A 26,069-nucleotide genomic window follows, 5' to 3' on the forward strand; every position below is an offset into this window, starting at 1 on the left:
CGCATGAGACCAACCTCCTACCCCTACCTTCCCTGCCCTACACACTCTCTCGTCCCAACCCCCTACTCAGGTCCAAATCTCTGACTGTCCAGCCCTTTGGGATGTCCTCCCATCGTGAAAGGCGGTATACAAATATAATTTGTTGTTGTTGAAGAACGTTCTGATGGGATCTATGTGGACCCTACAGACAGGTGTGACAAGAGGCATCGCAGCCCAGCCCATGTCCTCACTAGATTCACTTTCCAGTAATGGTCTCACCGGATCAAAATAAGACATTTACCTGGGTCTTACACTTAAGACTAGTAGACATACACTATTTTACACTTACACCAATAGATTTACACTATTTTACACTTTACAATTTTAGACATACACTAGACGTGCACTATTTTACACTTAGACTAACTGATTTACACTAGTTGACACTTACAATAGTAGACTTACACTATTTTTACTTACACTAATAAATGTACATTAATGGACTTGCACTAATGACTTATACTATTTTCTTTGCATTAGACGTGCAGAATTTGGCACAATTCTTAAATTTTGAGATCTTGAAAGAACCTACAGCAAGCCAGCTTCAAAATTAGACAACTTATATTCGAACAGCACCCTTCATTTATAGCCGTTATGGCCTTGATTTATAGAAAGGAAACCTAAAATGCTGTATGCAGCTAACTGTCATTTACCAGTAGTTGAGGCACAGACTTGCACTAGGGTCACTGGGGGCTATTCTGCTCTGTGACTTTGTTGCTAAGATAGTGCGGTTTGTCCTCTAGACATGAAAGACGCTATACAAATATAATTTAGTTGTTGTTTTCAATCTGCCCATTTAATGAATTTCCCCAAAGTGTATTCAATCTTAAAAGTGTAAATAGCCTGATATTAAATATGTGGAATATTTATTAAGCGCACGCCGAAAGATTCACCAAACTTACTGAATAACAATACTAATGATCTTTGCATTTGATATAGTGCCTTATCACATCTTTGAGACATCTCAAAGTGCTTCACAGAATATACTTTAAAGTGAATTGACTGTATATTTTGTAGGCAAAATGCGGCAGCCAATTGCACACAGCAGTGTCCCATAAACAGTCATGGATTGAGTGACCAAATTATTATTAGTTTTTTTTGTAAGGAATTATTATTCCCAGAAAAATGAGCCGCCAATCAACTAACAACCAAGTTCCTACTTACTGCTAGGTAAACAGAAGCGTGTGGAGTAAGGAAACTTGTCCAATGTTTCGTCCTGCCTGGAAATGAACCCAGGTCTCTCGTTTGCAAGGCGAGTGCTCTAACCACTGAGCTACAGGACTCCATGTTTTACATTACTGTACATAAGTAATTAATTTCCAGGACCTCACTCTCCTTTTCAAATCACTTCACCCCTGGCACCTGCCTACCTCTCTTATCTGCTTGCCTTCCACCCCTTTATCCGCCACCTTCGCTCAGCCGACGCAGGTTTCTGCATATCCCTTGTCTGCTCTGCTCCACAATTCAGGTCAAGCTTTCAGCCACTACGCCATGAATCTTTGAAACTGACCCAAAGTGCGAACAAAGAGGTAGGTCTTGGCGAGCTCTTGAATTGAGGATGATATAACTAAGTGGGAGCATACAGATAGTGAAGAGGAAGACTGAAGATAGATCCCTGAGGAATGCCACATATGGCTATGTGGGGATACAATACAATACAAAATTACATTTGTATAACACCTTTCATGTCAAGAGAATGTCCCAAGGCACTGAACAGTCAGAGAGTCAGAGATTAGGAACCAGGGGGTTGGGATCAGGGAGGGTGGAGGGCAGAGAGTGTAGAAGGGTGGCACTGTCAAAGAGGATGGTCTTGAGGTATGCCTTGAAGGAGGCAAGGGAGGAAGTGAGGCTAAGGGAGTGTGGGATGGAGTTCCAGAGGGTGGGGGCAGAGAGGCTGAAGGCCGGACCGCTGATGATGGGACATGCCGGGTGGGGGACAACCTTGATCAGGGATCTTTCCATGCTGTGGGCAGCATGGAAACCCGATTGGAGGGATTCATAAAGGGAGTGGCAGAAGAGGAAGGCGTGAGGCTGGGAAGTAACAACTCTCAAGAATCTTGGAAAGCAAAGGGAGGTTGGAGATGGGGCAGTAGTTAATGAGCAGGGATGGGTCCAGGGAACATTTTTTTTAGAATAGGGGTGATGGCAGCTGTTTTTAGGGGGATGGAAACAGTTGACAGAGAGAGATTGACAAAGCCTGAGACTAAAGGGACAAGGAGGTGGAGCTGGGAGGGAAGAAGGGTAGGAATGGGGTACAGGGAGCAGGTGGTGGGCTTCATGCGGGTTATAGTGGTGGTGAGAGAGGGGGAGACAGGTTTGAAAGTATGGAGGGAGGGATGGATAGAGGCTGAAGTGTGGGAGAGATGGGGAGGGGGTGGCGGTTGGGAGGGTGGAGGCGGCTGAACAGATCCCCTCGATTTTGGTCTTGAGGAAATCCAGCATCTCCTTGCAGTTGGAGTTGGAGGAGAAGATGGGCGAGGCATGAGAGGGTGGATGGAGGAGCCGGTTGGTAGTGGAGAAGAGAAGCCTGGGGTTGTCCTTGGCCTCCAAGATTATCTTGGAATAGAAACACGATTTAGCGGAGGCAAGAGAGAAGTGGTAAGTTTTTATGTGGTCCAACAAGATCTGATGGTGGACCGATAAATCAGATTTGAGCCAGGCATGTTCATCAGATAGGATTCTATTTATAAAGCCAAGGAATCCATATGCTTTTTTAATGGCTTTTTGTCAACTTGTCCTGCCACCTTCAAAAATTTGTGTAGATGAACACCCAGGGCCCTCTGCTCCTGCACCACTTTTTAAAATTGTATAGTTTAGCTTATATTGCCTCTCCTCATTCCTCCTCCCAAAATGCATCACTTCTCTGCATAATTTCGCTGCCATCTGCCCATTTCACCAGCCTGTCTATGTCTTCCTACAGTCTGCTACTATCCTCCTACATTTCCAAGTTTTGTGTCACCTGACTTTAAAATTTTGCTCCCTATATCCAAATCCAGGTCATTAATATATCAAAAAGAAATGGTGCTAATTTATACCCTATGGTATAAAATCACTGCTTAGCTCCCTTCAGTCTGAAAAACAACCATTCACCACTACCACTTGAAAGTGCATATACACATCAACTCACTAGCTTCATCAACCCTCTTCGTTACTTTATTGAAGATCTCAATCAAGTTAAACAAAATTTGCCTTTAACAAATCCATTTTGATTTTCATTAATTAACTTATGTTTGTCCGATTGAAAATTAAACTTGTTCCGGATTATGTTCTCTAGAAGTTTCCCCACCACTGACGGTAGGCTGACTGGCTGGTACTTACCAGGTTTATCCCTCTCCCCTTTTTGACCAGCGGTGTAATATTAGCAACCCTCCAGTCCTCAGCCACCACTCCCATATCGAAGGAGAATCGAAAGATTGCACCAAAGCCTCCGCTATTTCCACTCTAACTTCCCTAATCATTCTAGAATGCATCCCATCTGGATCAGGTGATGTTTCTACTTTGAGTCCTGCTAACCTTTTAAGTAGCTCCTCTCTTATCTATTTTTATCCTGTCCAATTTCGCTACCCCCTGCTCCACAAGCTGAGCGGATTCCATGAACAGAAACAGGGGCAGATTTTACTGATGGAAGGTTCCAGAAGAAGGTCTAGAAGGTTAGATGAGGACTAACTTTGAGAGAGATTAATAGTGTTAAAGGAAGCCTTAGAAGCTCAGAGTGATCTACACAGCTAATAATCCTGGCTATAACATTTTCAATCCCTCATTAAATCACAGAAAATGTTATTGAAATTAGCCCCAAATGTAAATAATAGTAATAATAATCCTTGCATTTGATATAGCGCCTTATCACATCTTCGAGATGTCTCAAAGCACTTCATGGGATATACTGCAAAGTGAATTGTATATTTTGTGGGCGAAACCTATGGTGTTAAAACAAGGCCCTCTACTAATTCTTTGTTTAAATCCAGTCAAAAAATTGATTCATTACCCTGCAGCTCAATCACCTGTTTATGTAATTAAAACTAGGCTGCAGTAAATCTCACTCATGTTTCCCGTCCTGTGCTGAAGGTGCTGGTTCATGTGTTGACAGCAATTTGACTTAAGACTACAGCAAAAGTATTTAAAAAAGCTCCAGGATTGGTGATTCTCTTCATTGCTTCAGGATCTCTTGAAAAGAGCAAGAAAACTGGGAAACACTGGGCACAGTTTATTATTTAAGAGCAGATAACATTGGTAAGAATAATTATTACTTTTAAGTTGCTTTTAAGTTACGAAGCAAACTGCTTCCTATGTTCATAGTTTGCAGTCTGTTTCCTGGGTGAAAAGGGCTGCGTTTACTCCTCGGCGAGGGGAGGGGGGGAGAGACGAAGCTGGAAGTTCTCGTTCTGAAAGATGCTGTTGGTGATGGAGTGGGTGGAGGTGGCGTGGAGCAGCCCCTGCTTGTTGCCGCCTCGGTTCCGGGAGAGTTCGGTCAGAATTGCAAGCTGCAAAACACAGCCACAAACTACAAGTGTTAATATGCAAACATAAGAAGATAAGAATTTACTAGCAAAAGAAGACCAAGGTCCATCTAGTTCGCCTTCCACCATCCTGGCAGTCAAGACATGTCGTGACCCAAACTCTATAGTGTATCCTGAGATTATGGGATGTTAAAGATATTATTTTCTAGCAGAAATCTATCTAATTTGTTTTGAAACAAACAATATTTTCTGCTTCCACTGTCTCCCTAGGGAGCCTGTTCCATAAGTTTGCTGCTCGCTCACTGAAGTAGTGCTTCCGCAGATTTGTTTTGAATTTACCCCCCTTCTATTGCAGGCTGTGTCCTCTGGTTCTACTGTTCAGTACAAGATAAAACAGCTTATCATGACAAATATAGTTTGTTGTTGTATCACGGTCTACATTATCTATTCGTTCAGAAACTTAAATAATGACAGCCAGAGAGAGAAATAACAACACAAGTTGGATTCATATAGCGCCCCTCCTGCAGGGAAACATCTCAGAGAGCTTGACAGTTGTGGAGCCCGAGGCAGGGAGATAACAGTAAGCACCATCAAAGAGGAAAGTCTTCAGGCACAACCTGTAGATAGGGAAGTAGTGGGCAAGGCAGAGGGATTGAGCGAAGAATGTTCCAGAATTTTGTAGTATCGTGACCGAAAGTGTGGCCGCCGATGGTGGAAAGTAGAACCCCAAGGGATAAGCAGGAGAACGGAGGCAGTCGAGCGGAACAACGGGTAGTGGATTGGGGAGAAAGCAGGTCGGAAAGGTAGGGAGGTACCAGGGCATGAAGATGAGTGTGGGGATCTTGAAGTTGTGAAATAGACAGTTGTCAAATCAGCAGATTTGTGTAAGGAACAAAATCCCATCCGATTGTAATTCATTATGCGTCAGCTTGGCTCAGTTGTTATATATGCTCAGTTGTTGTCAAGTGCTCTGGAACGCTAATCTGTTGAGGGACATTATATCAAAGCAAGTTACTATTGTTGTTAGTACTCTTGGCTCTGTTGAACGGTTTCACACCTGCACTCCTCGACCCTACTATTGCCCACCAAACTATAAGCCACGATGTTCCACGCCTTGGAACTCCCTCTCTCCACCCTTCCATCTCACAAACTCTCTGTCTTCAAAATCTGTCAAAAAATCCACATAATCAACCGTACCACAGTCACCTCCTTTCCCTCAACTTCCCTGCTGGCAACCACCTCTGTGAAAAGTTACAAAACAGTACTCTGCGATATACACAGTAAACTCCTGATAAGTTGACCCCATCTTAACTACCACTAATAATAATAATCCTTGCATTTGATATAGCGCTTTAATAATAATAATCCTTGCATTTGATATAGCGCTTTTCACGTCAGGAGGACGTCCCAAAATTACAACAAAATTACATTTGAGTTCAAGCCCCACGTCGGGACATGGTGCTCATGTCTGACTGTTTAGGTGGATGTTAAGGCTCCTGTGTTAACATCGGGAAAAAAAGAAGAAAGTGTCCTTGTTAATTCTCTTCATGACTGTTTGCAGGACATTGCTGTGGGCAAATAGACTTTTACGTTCACCAAATATACACCATCATAGAATCATAGAACATTACAGTGCAGAAGGAAGCCATTTGACCCATCTTCAGCTTTTTGGAAGAGCTACCCAATCAGTCCCCCACTCCTTCCCCACATTTGCAGATTTTTCTTCTTCAACTACCTATCCAATTCACTTTTGAAACTTGTTATTGAACTCTTTCTACCACCCTTTCAGGCAGTGCATTCCAGACTGTAACAACACTGTGTAAAATAATTTCTCCTAAACTCTCCTCTGGTTCTTTTGCCAATTATCTTAAATCTATGTTCCCTAGATCCCTATGTCCCCAACCCACCTGCCAGTTTGAAGTATGAGTTCAAGTACCGGTGAATTATATATAGTTATATATAACTATGAAATAAGTTGCTTGAACCCACAACCTTCTGACTGAGAAGCAAGGATGCTACCACTGAGGCAGACTGACATATAGCCTCGGCACATCGGATTCTAGTCTGGGGAGAGTGAGGGGAATATTTGTCTTGAAAGGCAGATGACCTTTCAGCAGCAGGCGCTGGCCAGTGCGAGTGGTGCTACATCTAAAGTTGAGAGAGTGCTCAGAACAGCCATAGTGTTATAGAGTGGAGAAGATCATTTATAATCATTGAGATAAACATGTTTTATATCGGGGTTTGCAAACAGTGTAGCAGGCCTGCCAAAACTGGCTTTTGCATTCTCGCAGATGGCTCAGCTCCAAGGAGATCCCGCTTGCCCCTCCTCCCCCCCACACCAGGAGGTGCTCATTTGGTATCTTAAATTCTTAAATTAAAACACAACGTTTTAGAATGTATTATTCTTAAAAGATTCTTAAATTCAGTCCTAACTTGTAAACCGATTTTCTGACATTGTTTAAAAGAATGCAGTGGACACGCGTGTCCCTCCGATGTGAAAGGAGCTACATAAATATAATCTGTTGTTGTCTACAAATATACAGTCACTCAACTTCACAGTATATCCTGTGGGATGTCCTCCTAACGTGAAAGGTGCTATACCAAATGCAAGGATTATTATTATTATTATTTGGTAAAAGTAGGAGTAAAAGGATGTGCTAATCTCCACTGAGGCTTAAAGCTCAACTCCCTGTCGGGAAAAATCTAGTGCAGAACATCTGAGAACATCACAGCTGCCAACCTTTCAATTTCACAAATGATGGAAAAGTCAAACCAAATCTGCCACTATTGACTGCCCAACTTTTCTTTCCAACCCATCACTGCCTTGCATTTTATGGTTATTGGTGATCTTGATTTCCTGTTTTTGTTAAAACCTGTTGTGCAACTTTTGTTTTGACTCACGCCCTCAAACATATGGTGTCAGAAGTGGGATCACTTTGGCTACAAACTAGCAACTTTTGACCTTTGCAAACTGTGATTTGCACATACAGAGAAAAATTGGATCAACTGTTGATCCAGCTCGTGACCTCGCAGGAACAACAGCAACAACAGTAACAATTCCAACAACAAATCTTATAAATCCTTGCTCAGCATCCGTGAGGACCCCAGTTGGGCTGCTAATGAAAACCGGACCGAGTGAAGTTCCGAAGCCTTCCTCACAACCTTTGAAAGGGTAGCAATCGTTCAGGACTGACCCAAAGACCATGGGCCACGGGTGTCACATCATGCTGGATGGGAGAGGCACAAGCAACATACAGCGTCCTCTCCCACCAGCAAGCTCTCCAGTACCGGTACATAAAGGCTGCAATACTGGACTACCTGGGGCTTATGATGGAGACCTATCAATAGAGGTTCCACACAGAAATGTTTAAGCCCAATATACGACACCAAATGCTCGCCCAGCGTCTCACTGCACCCACTGGCTAAAGCTGGACCAAGGTTGCAAAGAGGACATTATAGACCAAATCATGCAAAGAATAATTAATTGTGGTGTGGCCCCCAGAGACCGAGCAATGGATATGCGTGTGAGGGGGAGGGCATCAAGGATGGTGAAGAGGGAGTTGTGGAGGAGAGTGACCGAGAAGGATAGGTCGTTGCGGGAGGAAGTTCAGATGACTCCAGGTCAGAATAGAGGGAGTGGGGGGAGATTATTTTCCAGTGGTGGTAGGAGATGCAGGTGGATTGGATGGCAGGGAAGGGGGTGGAGGATTTAAGAGAGATGAAGTAATGGTCCAAGATGGCTTTGTCGGTGATAGTGATGTCCGAGACCGCTGAGAAAGGGAACTCAGGAACGTTCTTTATAAATGACAAGAAAGCAAAGCAGTGAAGAAACAGCTTCCCTTAGAGCAGGCATGTTTACAGCACAAAGTCATTGCTGAATAAAATTCAGCAGAGACAGATTAGCCTCATCAGCAACAACTGCAGGTGCAAAACTAAACAACATCAGCAGGTTCCAATTCATCAATTGTGTTGTTGGTGTTTTTTGTATAATGTACTGTTTTCATCACCTCAGACCCTACCACCCCTCTGCGCTGTCTCCAAAATGCCTCCATCCCTGTTCCCTATTTTCCATTGCGCCCGCTCACTTCTCCTTTGTTGTTGTTCTGGGTTCCACTCCTGATCTGTAGGCCATTTGGTGGGTCTCAGTCAGAGCAGCACTCGGCTGCTGCAATTGTCCTTAGCACCCTTAGGCCAAGGAGGGGCAATTAGCTGGAATGCCTTTGTATTTGAATGTCAGGCAAGTAGAGGAATTGGTTATTCTGTGAGATCCCCTCCGAAAATTCACTGTGAAACCCAGAGCCTAGTACCACTCCCTTGGGTGTTTTACCAAATGCAATTTTCACATTATGTATACACTTTGTGGTCTACTGAGAGAGAACAACCATGTCAAGTTAATACTTATGTGTACGTCAGGCATGTGCTTAGATGCAAAGTACTGGCCACAACAGAGAAACTAATTATTTTTCTCTCCTAAAGACACTGACTTGTGTCGCATGAGATTCCATGGACATCAGGTGTCCTTCAGGACCTCACAATTTATTCACTAATTGTGTGCAGACAACAAATGTGGGAGACAAGGTGACAGTGAAGAGTATCCCACAATCTGCCCTTCCCAACATTCCACACACACTTTCCAGCAATCCAGGCATTGGATATTGTATGTGTGTGACAATTTGGCAAGTGGTTCAAGCCTTTGGTCCTCTAAAGGTCCACCCACCATGCTGAAGGTAGATAGCCATCAGATAGCTGATGACAAAACTGAGGCTTACAGCGATAGTTATTGGAAGGCATTAACTGGAGTCCAAGTTTGTAAACATGTGCGTGTTCGTACATCCAGCTCTTGAAATCCACCTTGATTGATTTACAGAGAGGTAAGCAGCTGCTGCTCAAGCCCTGCACCTCCAACTGGAGGAACCATCTCTCAATGGGAAGGGATGTATGCCTGAGCTGTGGGCAGGAATATGATGAATATATTACACATTACCTCAAATCTCACTTTGGGATCCCCAAGCCTTGGCTGTCATCAGCCCGACCTAATAATTCTCAGGAATCAGAGTGTGTCCTTCCAGGGAGAGAGTGTGTATTCCATTCCACATAGGGAAATTTCCATGTGTAGGTGGGATGCATGGAATTCTCAGTCTGGTTTGGATACTCTTCACCACGGTGATGGGTTTCCCCATGTCAGACATCTGGCTGACCAAAAAAAGGGAAGTAGCATTCTTAACCACTGCACCAATTATACGGGGGTGGGTCTGAATTTATGAACAGACCACCTGCTATATTAGAGTGGTCGTTCATAAATTCGGAATGCTGTGTGAGTTGTAGTGACTGTATTTGCAGGTCAACATTGCAGCCAATTTGCATATAGCAGAGACCTTCAAACAGTTATGAAGTGAGTGACCATTTTCTTAAATCTGGGGGATTGTTGGTCAGGAAACGAGAGAAACCCCCTTCTCTTTGTTGAATAGTGCCTTTAACATCCACCTGAACAGGCAGATGGGAACTGAAGGTGAGGGAAAAAATAATAATAATAAAAATAAATTTGTGGAGTCCTGTAGCTCAGTGGTTAGAGGACTCGCTTTGCAAGCAAGAGACCTGAGTTCAATTCCAGGCAGGGCGAAACCTTGGGCAAGTTTCCTTACTCCACACGCCTAATAATAATCACTCCAAAAAACCCAAAACAATAATAAATTGGTCATTTTCAATCTACGACTGTTTGTGCGACATTGCTGTACGCAATTGGCTGCCGCGTTCGCCCACAAATATACAGTCAATTCACTTTACAGTGTGTTCTGTGAAGCGCTTTGGGACGTCCTCCCGACGTGAAAAGCACTATATCAAATGCAAGGATTATTATTATTATAAAAAGCCAACAGACACACATTTTGGGGTTGCCAGATGAAGAATTTGGAAAACATTTCCTTTCCTACAAAGATGAAAAAAGAAGTATAAGGATGCATGACATCTGATACAGATGAGGCCTATCTGCAAGTGTCTGATCAGTGCGCTGCTGTGCACACAGACTGAAGCAGACTCTCATAGACTCACCTCAGTGGAGCTGGGCGAGGATGGGGGTAATGGGGTCATGGAGCTTAGTGCGGGAGAGGATGAGCACAGAGTTCTGAATGATCTGCAGCTTTTTGAGAATGCTGACAAACACAGAGTTTGGCGTAGTTGAGCCTAGATGTGATGAATGCTTGAATGAGCACACTGTTAATGACACCAAATTGCATTTATATAGCGCTTTTCACATCAGGAGGATGTCCCGAGGTATTGGACTTGGAGGGGTTTGTACCCAGGAGGGGTGAGTGCAAGAGACTGGAGGATGAAAGATGACCAAAGGCACAGTCAAAAAGGAAGGTCCTGAGACGGGCCTTAAAGGAAGAAATAAAGTGGGCAGGGTGGAGGGGCTCCAGGATGGAGTTCCAGAGTGTTGGATTAGAACGGTTGAAGGCCTAAATGCAGACATGGGATACCTTCCACATGTATGCGGATGACACCCAACTCACCCCCAGTCTCCTGATGTTCTGTCAGCCTGCCTGTCAGACCTCAGGAGCTGGATGAGCGCGAATTTCCTTCAGCTAAATGTTGACAAGACGGAAGCCATACTCTTTGGCTCTCGTCAACGTCTTCAATCACACGGTTCTCACCTCCTCCACCTGCCCGACACGCCCCTAAAACTCTCCGAACCCGTACACAATCTAGACATCAAGTTCAACCCCCAATTATCCTTTCTTCCCCACATCCAGTCCCTCACCAGCACCACTTTCTTCCACCTCCAACACATCGCCCGCTTCCGCCAATATCTCACCCCAAAAGCTGCCAAAACCTGGTCCATGCCTTTGTCACCTGTCGGCTGGACTATTCAAATGCCCTCCTCGCCGGCCTCCTCTCCACCACCATCCATAAAATCCAGGTCATCCAGAATTCTGCCGCCCGCATTCTTACCCGTACCAAACTCCGCTCCCCGATTACCCTAGTCCTTGCCAGACTGCACTGGCTGTCTGTCCCAGAGAGGATCGATTTCAAGATCCTCACTCTTGTTTTCAAATCCCTGCACTCTTCCGCACACCCCTACCTCTCTGACCTCCTCTCTCTTCACAACAGTGCCCATTGCCTCCGCTCCACCGGGTCTGGCCTCCTCCTTGTCCCCTGAACCCTCCGCTCCACCCTCGGCGGCCGTGCCTTCAGCCACTACGCCCCAAGGCTCTGGAACTCCCTTCCTCACTCTCTTCGCCTTGCCCCCTCTCTTCTTACTTTCAGGTCTCGGCTGAAGACCTTTCTTTTCGACCGCGCCTTTGTTCACCTTCTTCCCCCTCCCCCCCCCAGTTCGGTCCGGGGATCCGTTACTGTGAAGCGCTCTGAGACGCCGTCCAGCATGGAGGGCACTATATCAATCCAAGTTGATGTTGTTGTTGTTGTTGACCTCCAATAATGGTAGCAGGCAGAGTGAGGACATGGAGCAGGCCAGTGCCCGTCAAACAGAGATGAGCTACATGTCTAATATGGGATAAGTTAGTACAGAGCACTCATGGAACCTGAGACTTGCTGGTCTGAGTGGTTTATCCCTGCACTGGTTCATCAGGGAGGCTTCCTGCTCCCTCCCTACTGCCAGGTGTTTCATTCTGAAGATAAAAAATCTATTATGGAAGGAGTTGACTGGAGTTTTGTGTTTTTGATTGGCATGGCTGCTCTGAGATTGCTCTGCTGATGCATTTCACAAATGAGTGGTACAGAATGGAAGACTGTTCAAAGCTTTGCTTATGTCAGACAAAGAGAGCTGACGCTCACAAACACTCTCAAATAATCTATATCTCTTACCATTAAGGTTCAGTTGTGTTGTAAGTTCTTGTTGCATGTTTTCTTCAGGTCTGCTCTTTGTGGCTCTTCATAATCCAAGCTCTAGTGCTGAATTTTGAGCCCCCTCTGCCATGCTTTGTGCAATTGGGCTTATTTTACAGCAGGAATGGTGCAGATCCCATTCGTTGTGAAAATAGTATATATGTGTGTGTGTGTGCGTGCCTTGGTATATCTGTGTATGTGCCACTGTGTGTTAGTATCTGTGTACATGTATATACAGTGTCTGTCTCTGTGTTGATGTGTATCACAGACAACTCTGTTTTTTCACAATCACAGTGAGGTTTGACCTGGTTGTATACCATGCATGGCTGAGTAGCTTTGCAGCACAATGGGGTTATTATTATTTTAAAGAGCTTTGGGACGGTACCCTGCGTGAGGGGCACTATCTAAATGCAAGCTGTTGTTGTCATTGAAGGTTTAAAGGTTGCTGTCAATGAGGCATCCAGTCAATGTGCTCCATGCTGTGATGAAGCTTTATTGAAACAACAGGTTAATAATGATTGAAATGTAAAGTAATGAGGTGAAAGTAATTGTGAAAGTTATTGTTTCAAACTTAATACACAACAAAATAGTAATCAGAGGTCTGATTAGCATGCAAATCAAAAAGAAATCGTAACTTCTTCCTAATCGCCTTGTTTGATCTGGTCCTATTACCCTGCTCACTTCTGCAAAACTACTTCAACCCAACCACCTGGTCCCAGTGCTGTGTTACTCCCATCTCTTTCTGCAGCTGATGATGGACCCAATGCACTTGCCTCTCTGCCCCCACCCTTTGGAACTCTGTCCCACAGTCCAGTCACGCACCCCCCCAACACCTTCCAAGGCCCATCTCAAGAACTTCTTCAACCGCATCTTCGGTCACCCTCCCACCTCCACCCTGCCTGCCCTCCACGCCTCCAGATTCCAATGCCAAGCTCGGGTACAAATTCTTGACTGTCCAGGGCCTTGAGACATCCTCCCAACATGATAGGCGCTATACAAATGTAATTTGTTGTTGTTTCATGGTTCCAGCAGCTGCTTTTTTCTTTTTTTTTCTTTTAAGTACACCTCCCAGTGTACAGATAAGGATCCTGGTGTTATTCCTAAGGATTTCGGGAGCACCAGTAACATACGTGATTCCCGGGGCCCTGTGTTGTATTTTAGGTGCTCCCAAAATCCCAGGATTCATTGAAGAAAATCCAGGGATTTTGTAATTGTGTAAAGAATGAGCCCAGGCATGCTTTCACTGGCCACATGGCCGAGGATGATGCAGTACAGTGTTGGAAAGTGCCATATTGTCGGAAGTACTGAACTTTGGATAAGATGTTTGAATGAGCTCCCACCTACCTGTTCAGATAGACGTTAAAGCTCCCATGCCGCAATGAGAAGGGAATTTCTCCTGGTGACATTTCCCAGACAAAAAACAGTCATTCACTTTTCCATTTTTTTTTCATGGCAGTTTGTGGGAAATTGGCTGCCAAAAAAATAAAGTCACTACACTTTACAATAAAATTGTGTGAAGCACTTTGAGACTTCTCAACAATGTGATAAAGTGCTATACCAAATGCAAGGATTAATACAATGTCTCAGTTCATTTTCCTCTGAATCCCTCAGTCTTTGTAAACTGAAGTATTTATGAAATAAAGAAGGCTCAAGTTAAATGTGAAACCAATGTCAAGAGCACGGAGACTGGAGAGGTGATTCCCACTCCTTTAGCATATTTTAGCTTCTTATCTGTCTATCAGCTGTTGTGCTGTCACTCCAATGCTGAAGATTTCAGATGGTCTACCCTTTAATCCACAAAACAGATTTGCTTTCTGTCATGCTCCTTTTCTGTGTCCATTGCCCTAACTGTCTATTTATCTCCCAATGAGTTCCCTCCAGCAATAAGTGCTCTTCACGACTTGCTGCTGTTTCGTCTTTCCATCTGTGAGTAGCTCTTAATGATTATCTTGATGGTTCATTTCCCATCTTTCTGTTTCTGTTCGCAGCCACTGTGAACAATGAACAGTAATGTACACCAACCCAATTGAGACTTATCTTTTGAAATGTGGTGGTCGGTCTATTGAGTTGGAGCTTATGGTTGACCTTATAGTTCAGGCTGACATTCCAGTGCAATGCTGTATTGTCAGAGGTGCCCTCTTTCAGGGCAGATGTTAAACCCCCCGGGTTACATTTACCAGTTTTTGTTGAGTGTTAAAGTTTCAATTGCATTATTTCTTGTGGCCTGACCAACAGGCCTCTTGGTACACTCACTTCATGCCTGTTTGTGGGACATTGTCCTGTAGAAATTGGCTGTCGGCTTCACTTAAAAAAACACAGACTCCACACTTTATAGTAAAACCTGCTTTGAGACGTCTTTCCACTTAAAAGGCACTATACTAAACGTAGTATTAAAGATTATTAAGTATTCATGATAGCTCATAGTCCTGTAGCTCAGTGGTTAGAGCACTTGCTTTGCAAGCGAGAGACCTGAGTTCAATTCCAGGCAGGGTGAAACCTTGGGCAAGTTTCCTTACTCCACACAGAGCCTAATAATAATCTTATCTTCTCATCCTCGTCCTCACCTTCAAAGCCCTCCACAGCCTTGCTCCTTCCTACCTTCCTCCTTCCTTTTGTGACCTGCTGACCCCATATCAACCTGTCTGCTTCCTCCGCTCAGCCTGCTCCACGTCCCCCGCCTGACCCGCCTCACCATCGGTGGTCGGGACTTCAGCCTTTCTACTCCCACACTTTGGAATCCCATCCCACATTCCCTTTGCCTCGCTTCCTCCCTTGCCTCTTTCAAGGCGCAACTTAAAACCCTCCTCTTCGACCGCACCTTCAGCCACCCTCCTAGCCTTCCCGATCCCAAATCCCAACTTGAGTCCAAATCCCTAACCTTCCAGCGCCTTGGGACATTCTCCCGACGTGAAAGGCGCTATACAAATGTAATTTTGCATTGTATTGTTGTAGCAATTGGGCTATAATAAGCCATACCTCCCCCTGAGTTAGGGTGGGGGGAAATCAACCAGGATTCCCTACTCAAATGCTGCTCCTTTCTAGGGCTTGTTTGGACTGATGTATGCTTTCACTGTCTGATTGAGTGGGCTCCTTCATTGGGGTAAAACTCTTTGATGAGCCAGTTGCAAAGCTCCCAGCACGTCTCCAGGGATAAAGTGCGCATCCAGTTCTGCGGGCTGCTCATCGGGGCATCCTCACCCCTGATTGTCTGATGGACTTGTCAATCAAGCCAGTCTGCCTCAAAGGGACCGATCCCCTAACTAAGTTTTATTTTCACCTGCCTCCTATTCTCTTAGCTTCAATGGCCTCTGATAGGACAAAAGGTGCATGAAAAGCAGTGCCACATCTTCTGTGTAATGGCAGGTAAGCAGTGTTGGAAACAGTAAACTGCTGGGAACAAGTTGTGTCCTTTGAAAAGACATGATGTGAAATGCATTGCCCCTTGCTATATTTGGGCTGCTCAGGTCAACTGCCTGAAAAGATCCCAGATTTCCAAGTCTATAATAATAACAATAATCCTTGCATATGATATCGTGCCTTATCAAGTTATTGAGACATCTTAAAACGGTTCACAAGTGAATTGACTCCATATTTTGTGGGCGAAACATTGCAGTCACTGTCCTGCAAACAGTCGTGGATTGAGTGACCAAATTATTTTTTTNGAGGGATTATTACCCCCGCAAAGCGATACGCGAATTAACTGCGACAAACAACCGTATCACTACTGCTAGATAAACAGAGTAAGGAAACTTTCCTAAGGTTTCAACCCGCATGAGAATCGAACCCGGGTCCTCTTGCTTGCAAGACGAGCGCATAACCAATACGCTATAGATCCAATCCCGTCTTCACTCAACAACCACAGAAAAAGTAACAGACTAGCATTCCCTGTTTGTTCCCAGCGAAGCCCAGGAACATGGAGACCAATTTTAACATTTTACTCCTGCCCTGGCTTGACTAACTCACCCCACGCACAGAATCTTTCACTATTAGTAACATATAGAGTACCATTTCCATGTGTACCTTTACAGACTAGTTTGGATACCCGTAAGCACATGGTGGTGGGTTTCAGTTGTGTAAGACATCACCTGACAAAAACATATTGTGCACAAGTCAGCAATTCCACTGCATTTGCAATTTCTTGTTTGGAAAGCATCACTGGGGGAATATGGGAATAGCTATAATGCAAAGCATTATCCTGCTTGAGGATATTCTGGGTAACACAGGATTAGATCACTGCCAACTGGGAGGAAATATCCAGATGTCCACTTCTTTGATTGCGCTCTCATAGACTGTTGGCTCAAAGTAGAAAGCTAGTGGAGAGACAATCATCTGACACCAACTATAACAACAAATAGCATTTATATAGCACCTTTCACGTTGGAGGACATCCCAAGGTGCTGGACAGCTGAGGGCTGGAGTTGACAGGAGTGGAGGCCAAGGTGGTTGGAAAGATGACCAAAAGCATGGTCGGAAAGAAAGGTCTTCAGACGGGCCTTAAACGGAGCAAGGGAATAGGCAGGGTGGAGGCACTCCAGGATGGAGCTCCAGAGGGTTGAGACAGAAAGGTTGAAGGCCAGTTTGCCAATAGTAGAGTGGGCAGGGCAGGGACCTTCGAGTAGGCTAATACCAACTGAGTGGAGGGAGTGGTCAGGTTGGTAGGATTTTAGGAGGTCACAGAGGTAGGGCAAAGCAGCATTGTGGAGAGCTTTAAAAGTGAAGACAAGGATTTTAAACTCAATCCTCTGGAGGATTGGGAGTCAGTGAAGCGTAGCGAGGAGGATCGGTTTGTGGAGCTTATGAGAACTGTCACTGGACATCAGTCACTGGGGATCAGTCTCCTTTCCATTCGGAAAGCTGGAAAGCTTCCCCACTGCTTGGCCCGCTAGGACCACCATACCGGTTAGGGCTTTATCTGGCAGGCTTAATGGGAACTGAGTGGGAAGAGTTCCTGCCCCAGTGGCTCCTACTCCATGGGAACGAGATTGGTGTCCATTCGGGGTTGTTGTGGGAGAGCCCGAGACACATAAGATTTGATAGTAGTGAATCGCACTCAACATTGCTGCAGGCAGAATATCCCAATTTAACAAATACTTTGATGCTGAGAACATTATGAATGAGACGGTATGTGCTGGTCCTCGTTTGGTATGTTCAAATCAGCGACAGCACGTCGGCTGTGCTGTGCAGCCACAAACTGCAGTGGGCAGCGTGAGCACAAGTAGTCCAGCCTGGGTCACTGAGTGCAAGTGAAACTTGAATGATTTTTACTTGAGTTGCAGTGAAAGCTGAGAATAGCTGCGACCTTTTACTCACCCCTGGGTGTCTGTTGGCTTAGATAAGACGCAGTGGGTTTCACTCAATTATTTAAAAAACACAGCACCTGGCTTGCTCACAGCACCTGTCACTCTCTCACTGCTCAGCACTGTGCACTGGCTTACCCACTCCCAACTTATTATTTGATTCCTGTAACAGAACCACTGCGTATTTGCTGCGTGCTGTACGTAACTAATAAAGGGATGAACAATCACAGTCCTAACAGTGAATAACTTCATGATGTTTGTGGATGTCACCAAAACCCCAAGGCAGTGCAGAGGGGAGGACAGCATAAGAATGATCCCCAGTGTTACAGGAATGAGCTACAAGCCATGATTAGAGACGTTGTGACCCTTTGGTAGAGGGTCTAAATAGAGATGTATAACATTTTAAATAGGATTGAAAAAGTAAACTCAGAACAATACTTCATGATGCACAGTAGGACAAAAGTGGGATGCATGGAACTCTTAGCTTGGTTTGGATACTCTTAAGTATGGTTATGGATTTCTGCATCGCTAACCAAAAAAACACACAAAATGAGAACACAGCTTTGCAAGAGTTGTAAGGGCAATTTCAGGACAGGCACAAGGATCTCCACTGGCTCCCCATCCCCCAGGCGATAGAGTTCAAAATCCTCGTCCTTGCCTTCAAGGCCCTCCATGGCTTTGCTTCTTCCTACCTCTCTGACTTGCTAACCCCATTCAACTTGTCTGTTCCCTCCGCTCAGCTGGCCTGCTCCACGTCCCCTGCCCGGTCCACCCCACCATCGGCAGTCGGGCCTTGAGCTCCTCTGCCCCACCCTTTGGAATTCCATCCCTTAGTCCTTTTGTCTTGCCCCCTCCCATGCCTCCTTCAAAACACATCTCAAGACCCTCCTCTTCAACCGTACATTCGGCCACCCTCCAACCCCTACCCTCAGTGCCCCCGACCCAAACCCCCTGCTCAGGTCCAAATCCCTGACTGTCAATGCCTTGGGAAGTTTTTCCGACGTGAAAGGTGCTATACAAATGTAATTTGTTGTTGTTTTGCTGTTGGTGGGATATTGTTGTGTGCAAATTCGCTGCTGCGCCTGCATAAAAATACGGTCACTATACTACACAGATTTGTGAAGCACTTTTGAAACATAATAATATTAATAAAAATCCTTGTATTTGATATTTGGGAGATTCTGTTTCTCCTTTTTATTCATTTCCTCATGTTTAAAGGGCGTTTGGTGCTGAGCCAAATTGTATTAGTCATGGATTTGAACAGTTCTCATCTGAGCGGAGCATTCTTTTCTGACTAATCGTGATGCAATGGTGAGGGATATCAGTGATATGGAAGTGCCTTTCCACGTTGAGATAAATTGGTCCCTCACCCGAATACTGTTTTTGATAAAATGGCTGCTGTGTTTGCCAACACAAGTCAATATACTGGCTAGTAATGTGGAGTCCTGTGGTGTATTGCTAAGAGTACTCGCCTAGCAAGTGAGAAGACCGGGGCTTGATTCCTGGGCAAGGCGAAACCTTAGGCAAGTTTCCTTACTCCACACGCTTCTATTTACCTTGTAGTAAGCAGGAAACTGTTGCAAGTCGATTGGCGGCTGTTTGCGGGGAATAATAATCCCTTCCAAAAATAAATAAATAAATAGATAACAATTTGGTCCACTCAATCTCACTGTTTGTGGAACACTGCTGTGCAATTGGCTGCCGCATTTTGCACACAAACTATACAGTCTTGAAGACATAATAAGGCGCTATAACAAAATGCAAATGCAAGTCAATTCACTTTACAGTATATTCTGTGAAGCGCTTTGAGACGTCTCAACAACTTGAGACTATATCAGCACTATATCAAGTGCAAGAATATTTACTGTTGATATAACGTATCATATTTTCTGGGCGAACTGCAGGAGCCAATCGCGCATAGCAGTGTCCCAGTCGTGGGTTGACCAACGTAAGGATTATTATTATCTAATTCCCTCTTGAAAGCTAATGTAGATTCTGGGTCGACCATTGCTCCTGCCATCCGTATCTGACAACTCTCTGTGTAACACAACATTCCTCTGAATCTTCCCCTTACTTATCTATCTTACTTGATCTCCTCTCGTCATTGACCCACCGATTAGTGAAAATTATTTATTCCTATTGACTATCAGCTAATGACTATCCTCTGGGGGTTGGGGGGGGTGGGGGGTGGGAGGTGAGCGGATTCTCCATGGAGCTGAATGGCTTCAAAATGACATGCTTTGCAATTTATGTCAGATTTGTGACAACCCTGTGTGGTGGTCTTGAGCCAGGCTGGTGTGCTGGTGACATTGAGAGCAAACTGGGGGCAAGGATTCTTCCCGCTCAGCTTGCAATTCAAAGCCATAACACATAGAGTGGTCCAAGGAATAGGAAAGCTTGCCGCACAGTGCTGTAAATGGCAAACTGTGCAGTTTTAGCTGGCTGGTCTCTAGCAATTACCTCAACTCATATTCGGGGGTCCCAAGCCTTTGCTCTTGCCAGGTTTGTGCCTCATTCTCGACAGAATTATATAAAAGCATAGTGTGTCTAAATACAAGGAAATTTCCATGGGCAGAACTCTGTCTGGTCTGGACACTCTTCAGCCTAGTGATGTGTTTCTGCATGTACCTGACACCTGGCTGGACAAAAAATCCCAATTGGTCTATCAATAATAAAAGTAGTCACTCCACTTTACAGTACATCCTATAAAGCTCTTTATGACGTCTTCTTGATGTGAACAGGCGCTGAATCAAATGTAAGGGATATTATTATTATCAAAACCTTTGCTGATCGTTACTCAGTAACCGTCGCTTGTCCTGCATGCTCTCTGCACTAGGCTGGCTTTGCCCTGCCTGCTCTCACCACGTGGAGACTTGCTACTTGTTTCGATTGAGGCAAAGATTCCTTTCCAATGAAAGAAAATGATTCAACCGGTTCTTCACACTCAGCCTCCACTTTAAAAATAATTCTGAACAAATATTAAACAATATTTAAATATTAAACAAGAAAAACATGTCAAGACATCCCAAAGCGAATCACACAGCTGATGGGAGTAGTGGGTTCGCGGAGCCTGGTGCCGGAGAGGATACGGAGTGTGGAGCCTTCCATATCGTAAGCACTCTGTATGTGAACTTCTCCATTTCTTTGTTTACTAACTATCTTAAATTGAACCCCTTAAGTTACTAACTCACTGACCCAGTGAAAATAATTTCTCCCTATTGATTTGATCAAAATCCCTCAAGATTTACATTAGAATACATAAGAATAGAATAAGCACAGAAACAGGCCATTTGGCCCAATTAGTCCTCCAGCTCTTCCTCAAGCATAACCTTCTATTCCTTTCTCCCTCGTGTACCTATCTAGCTTTCCCTTAAATACATCTATACTATTTGCCTCAACAACTCCTTGTGGTAGCATGTTCCATATTCCCACTACTCTCTGGGTGAAGACATTTCTTCTAACTTTCCTATTTGATCTATTTGTGACTATTTTATATTGATGGCCCCTGGTTTTGGTCTTTCCCACAAGTGGAAACATCTTCCCTATGTCTACCCTATCAAAACCTTTCATAATTTTAAAGACCTCTATCAGGTACCCTTCTCTTTTCAAGAGAAAAGAATCCAAGCATGTTCAGCCTTTCCTGATAGGTATAACCTCTCAGTTCTGGGATCATCCTTGTGAATCTCCTTAGCACCCTCTCCAGTACCTTTACATTCCTTCTATAATGTGGGGACCAGAACTGCACACAGTATTCTAAGTGTGGTCTAACCAAGGTACTATAGAAGTTTCTAGAGGGATAGAAATGAAAAGCAACTTACCTGCTTTTCATTTCTATCCCTCGAGAAATGAACCCCAATGCCTGTTTTTTTTATATGGCCTTATTAACCTACGTTGCTACTTTTAGTGAATTGTGTATGTGTACCCCTAGATCCCTTTGCTCCTCTACCCCATTTAGGTTTTTATTTTGCAGGATGTATGTGACTTCTACCGAAATGTACCACCTCACTTTTTTCTACATTGAAATGCATTTGCCATTTCAATGCCTACTCAGCAAATTTATTAATGTCTTGCTGTAATGTGTTGCAGTCCTCCTCTGTATTTACTACTCCCCCCCCCAATTTGGTGTCATCCGCAAATTTTGAATTGTACTGTGGATTCCCAAATCTAAATCATTAATGTATATTGTGAACAACAGTGGTCCCAATACTGATCCTTGTGGAACACCACTGCCCACCCCCTGCCAGTCAGTAGCTACCGTTTATCCCTACTCTCTGTTTTCTGTGTTGTAGCCAGCTTGCTATCCATTCTGCTACTTTCCCCCCGACTCCACATGCTCTTATTCATTATTCTGTTATGTGGTACCTTATCAAACGCCTTTTGGAAATCTAAATATATTACATCTACCGCATTACCCTTGTCTACTCTTTCTGTTACCCCTTCAAAGAATTCAATGAGGTTGGTCAAGCATGACCTTCCTTTTTGAAATCCGTGCTGACTATTTGTATTATGTTTTCCGTTTCTAGATGTGTTTCTATTACCTCCATCAGTAAGGATTCTATTATCTTTCCTACCATCGATGTTAAGTTCACAGGTCTACAGTTCTCTGGGATTCTTCCATCTCACTTTTAAATATAGGTATAACATTCGTTATCCTCCAGTTCTCTGGCACTGCTCCCTTTTCTAATGAGTTATTATATATGTGTAATAGTGCCTCTGCTATCTCTTCCCCGATTCTTTTAATATACGCGGATGCAGTCCATCTAGACCAGAGATTTTATCCTCTCTGAGTTTTGTTAGTTTTTCGAATACATCTCCCCTTTGTATCCTAAATGCATTTATATTATTTTCGATCTCTACTTTTTCTGTCATGTTCATCTGATCTGTCTCCCTGGTGAATACTGAGGCAAAGTAATTATTTAATATTTCTGCCATTTCGCTGTCATGGCCTGTGAGCTTATCTTGTCCATCCCTTAGTGGCCCTATTCTTATTTTGATTTTTCTTCTGTTATTTATGTCTGTAGAATATTTTACTATTTCTTTTTAGATTCCTTGATAATTTAATTTCAAAATGCCTTTTTGCCTTCCTAATTGTTTTTTTGACTATTTTCCTGACCTCTTCGTATTCTTTTTTGTCATGCTCTCCCTTGTTGTTTACATACTTAGTGAACGCCTCTTTCCTAAGTCTCAACGTTGCCCTTACCTTCCAGGCAGGGCGAAACCTTGGGCAAGTTTCCTTACTCCACACGCCTAATAATAATCCCTCCAAAAAACCCCAAACAATAAAAAATTGGTCATTTTCAATCTACGACTGTTTGTGGGACATTGCTGTGCGCAATTGGCTGCCGCGTTCGCCCACAAATATACAGTCAATTCACTTTACAGTATATTCTGTGAAGCGCTTTGGGACGTCCTCCCGACGTGAAAAGCGCTATATCAAATGCAAGGATTATTATTATTATTATTACGTCTTTATTCATCCACGGTATCTCATTATTATTTAGCTTTGTCTTGCTTTTTAGCAGAATATATTTCTCCTGGATACTATTGATCACTGTTTTAAATGTTTCCCACTGCTGCTCTGTCTCTTTGTTTGACAATATTGTTTTCCAGTTTATTTTCCCAAGTTCCATTCTCATCCCCTCAATATCAGATTTTTTCCAATCTATTACCTGGTCTTTGTCATACGGATGTCCTTCTCAATCATCATCTTAAACCTTATTAAGTTATGATCGCTATTGTCTAGATGTTCCCCTACTCATACTTTTCTTATCTGCTCTGGTTCATTTCCCATTACTAAATCCAGCAGAGATTCCTAGCTTGTTGGGCCTCTTACATACTGGGTAAGAAAGGAGTCTTGTATACATTGAAGGAACTCCATTCCCTTATCTCTTTTACCTACCTCTTCTAGCTAATTTATTTGGGGGTAGTTGAAATTGCCCATGATTATTACTCTATGTCTTTTACTCATTTCCCTAATTTGCTTGCATATTTCTTCCTCTACCTAGTTGGGTAGTTGGGGAACTATAGGCCAGTTAGTGGGGAACTATAAGCCAGTTAGTCTCACATCAGTGATAGGAAAAAAATTAGAATCATTGATTAAGGATGTGGTAGTGCGGTATTTAGGGGAGCACAATATAATTAGGCCAAGTCATCATGGCTTTACAAAAGGGAAGTCACGTTTGACAAATCTCGCAGAGTTTTTTGAGGATAATTCCAGTAAACTAGATAAGGGTGAATCAGTGGATATGGTCTATTTGGACTTCCAGAAGGCATTCGATAAGGTGCCGCATAAATGGTTAGTCCGAAAGATAAGGGCCCATGGAGTTGGGGGGAGCATATTAACGTGGATTGGGGAATGGTTAACGGGTAGGAAACAAAGACCAGGGATAAATGGGATTGGCGGGATGTGACTAGTGGAGTGCCACAAGGATCAGTCCTTGGGCCTCAGCTATTTACCATCTACATCAACGATATACATGAGGACATCGAAGTTAATATACCTAAATTCGTAGATGACACAAAACTAGGAGGAAGTCTCAACACAGAGGATGACATTAAAAAAATGCAGCGAGACATAGATAGGTTAGGTGATTGGGCAGGTAGGTGGCAGATGAAGTATAATGTAGGGAAGTGCGAAATCATCCACTTAGGTAGCAAAAATAGCAGAGCGGGTTATTTTTTAGAAGGGGAGAGACTGGAATGTGTTCGTGTCCAGAGGGACTTGGGTGTCCTTGTGCACCAATCACAGAAAGTTAGTCTGCAGGTGCCGCAAGCAATTAGGAAGGCGAACGGTATGTTAGCATTCATTATGAAAGGATTAGAGTATAAGCGTAGTGAAGTCTTGCTGCAACTGTATAGGGCCCTGGTGAGACCACACGTGGATATTGAATGCAGTTTTGCAGTATTTACGGAAGGATGTACTTGCCTTGGAGGGGGTGCAGTGTAGATTTACTAGGTTAGTGCCAGGGATGAAGGGGATGAGTTACGAGGATAGGCTGACCAATTTGGGCCTATATTCTCTAGAATATAGAAGAATTAGAGGGGATCTTATAGAAACTATAAGATCATCAAAGGGCATGATAGAGTAGATAGTGGGAGATTGTTTCCCCTGGTTGGAGAAACTAAAACCAGGGGTCACAACCTTAAAATCAGAGGCAGCCCTTTCGCACTGAGTTGAGGAAGAACCTCTTCACTCAAAGGGTAGTGAATGTATGGAACTCACTACCCCAAAGGGCTGTTGACGCTCAGTCCTTGAACATATTCAAGACTGAGATAGATATATTTCTTATTGCAAAAGGGATTAAGGGATATGGGGATAAGGCAGGGTTATGTTATCAGCTGGAGTTAGATTAGAAGATCAGCCATCGTTGAATGGGGGGGCAGGCTCGAAGGGCCGAATGGCCTACTCCTGCTCCTGCATGTTATGTTATGTTACCTCCCTTCTGTGAAATTGTAGTGAAATTGTAGTGAAATTGTAGTGAAATTGTAGTGAAATTGTAGAAAAATTTTTATACCTAGAAAAAATTGTATGCCTTTTTAAAATCAAACATTAGCTGAAACATTAAAAAAAACAAGTCCTGGGAAAACTCAAGACTTGGCAATGCCAGCTACATCTTTATCTGGCTGGACATTCCATGGAAGCAGAGAGCAGTAACTTCTGTAACTTTGAAATGAGTAAGACATTGTCTGACACAAACACCATCTGGAGATAAGTTTATGCCTCTAACGTCCCTGAATCCTCCCCTAACCTGAACTCCCTTCCCTCATTATTTCTTACTCTGTGTTATAAATTTAAAGGTTGTATTCTTGTTAGATAGCTTTAGATTGTATCTTGTATACTTTAGACAACGGTATTAATCAGGTACATATTCTATGCCAATTATATTTGATTGATTTTTTAAAGAATAATAATCAACACGAATAGATACTGATTAAGTAGATGACATTTAACCTTGTTTAGAGATATAGATTGATTGACATCACCATTCGAATAGTTGTTGGAACCACATAATTGATAATTTTTTTTAATTGCCTTTGTATGCTTTACGACCTTGAGCACTTTTGGAGATAAAAAGGCTGCTTTAACTGACCAAAGGCAGCTCATTCTTTTGGACTGTCAGGTGCTCTACTTGGGAGACTGTTGACTGTTCTTGAATCAGCTCTTTTAATTGCAATTAAATCTCAACATTAAATCTCAACATTGGATATATCCACGGTGTATGGTCTGTTTGTAAGACAACGGTTGGGATGAATGGGGAAAAAGTTACAACTCAACACTTCCACTGTTAGGTGGTCGGTAGAGTATCCCTATTTGTGTGATTGTGTGATCTTTTATCTCTATCCACACAGATTCTGTTTCTGTCTTACTGTTGGCTCTGTCCCATGATGTTATCCCTAACAAGTACAACAGTGTTTTAGTGAAATTCGTTTTTGT

At 43.6% G+C, this 26,069-nt stretch overlaps 1 protein-coding gene across 3 annotated transcripts in view; it reads right to left on the reverse strand.

Moving 5' to 3' along the window:
- Nucleotides 1-4,229: 4,229 nt before the first annotated feature.
- vps8 (VPS8 subunit of CORVET complex) overlaps nt 4,230-26,069 on the reverse strand; it is a 327,260-nt gene continuing 305,420 nt past the window's right edge. For all 3 annotated transcript variants that reach the window (XM_007907675.1, XM_042336096.1, XM_042336095.1), the window contains one exon: nt 4,230-4,520. In XM_007907675.1, the coding sequence (XP_007905866.1) occupies nt 4,371-4,520 (150 nt within the window). In that variant the 3' untranslated portion in view covers nt 4,230-4,370. The remainder of the gene's footprint in view (nt 4,521-26,069) is intronic.

This window comes from Callorhinchus milii, unplaced genomic scaffold (assembly GCF_018977255.1).
Source record: "Callorhinchus milii isolate IMCB2004 unplaced genomic scaffold, IMCB_Cmil_1.0 Scaffold6, whole genome shotgun sequence".
Lineage (NCBI taxonomy): Eukaryota > Metazoa > Chordata > Chondrichthyes > Chimaeriformes > Callorhinchidae > Callorhinchus > Callorhinchus milii.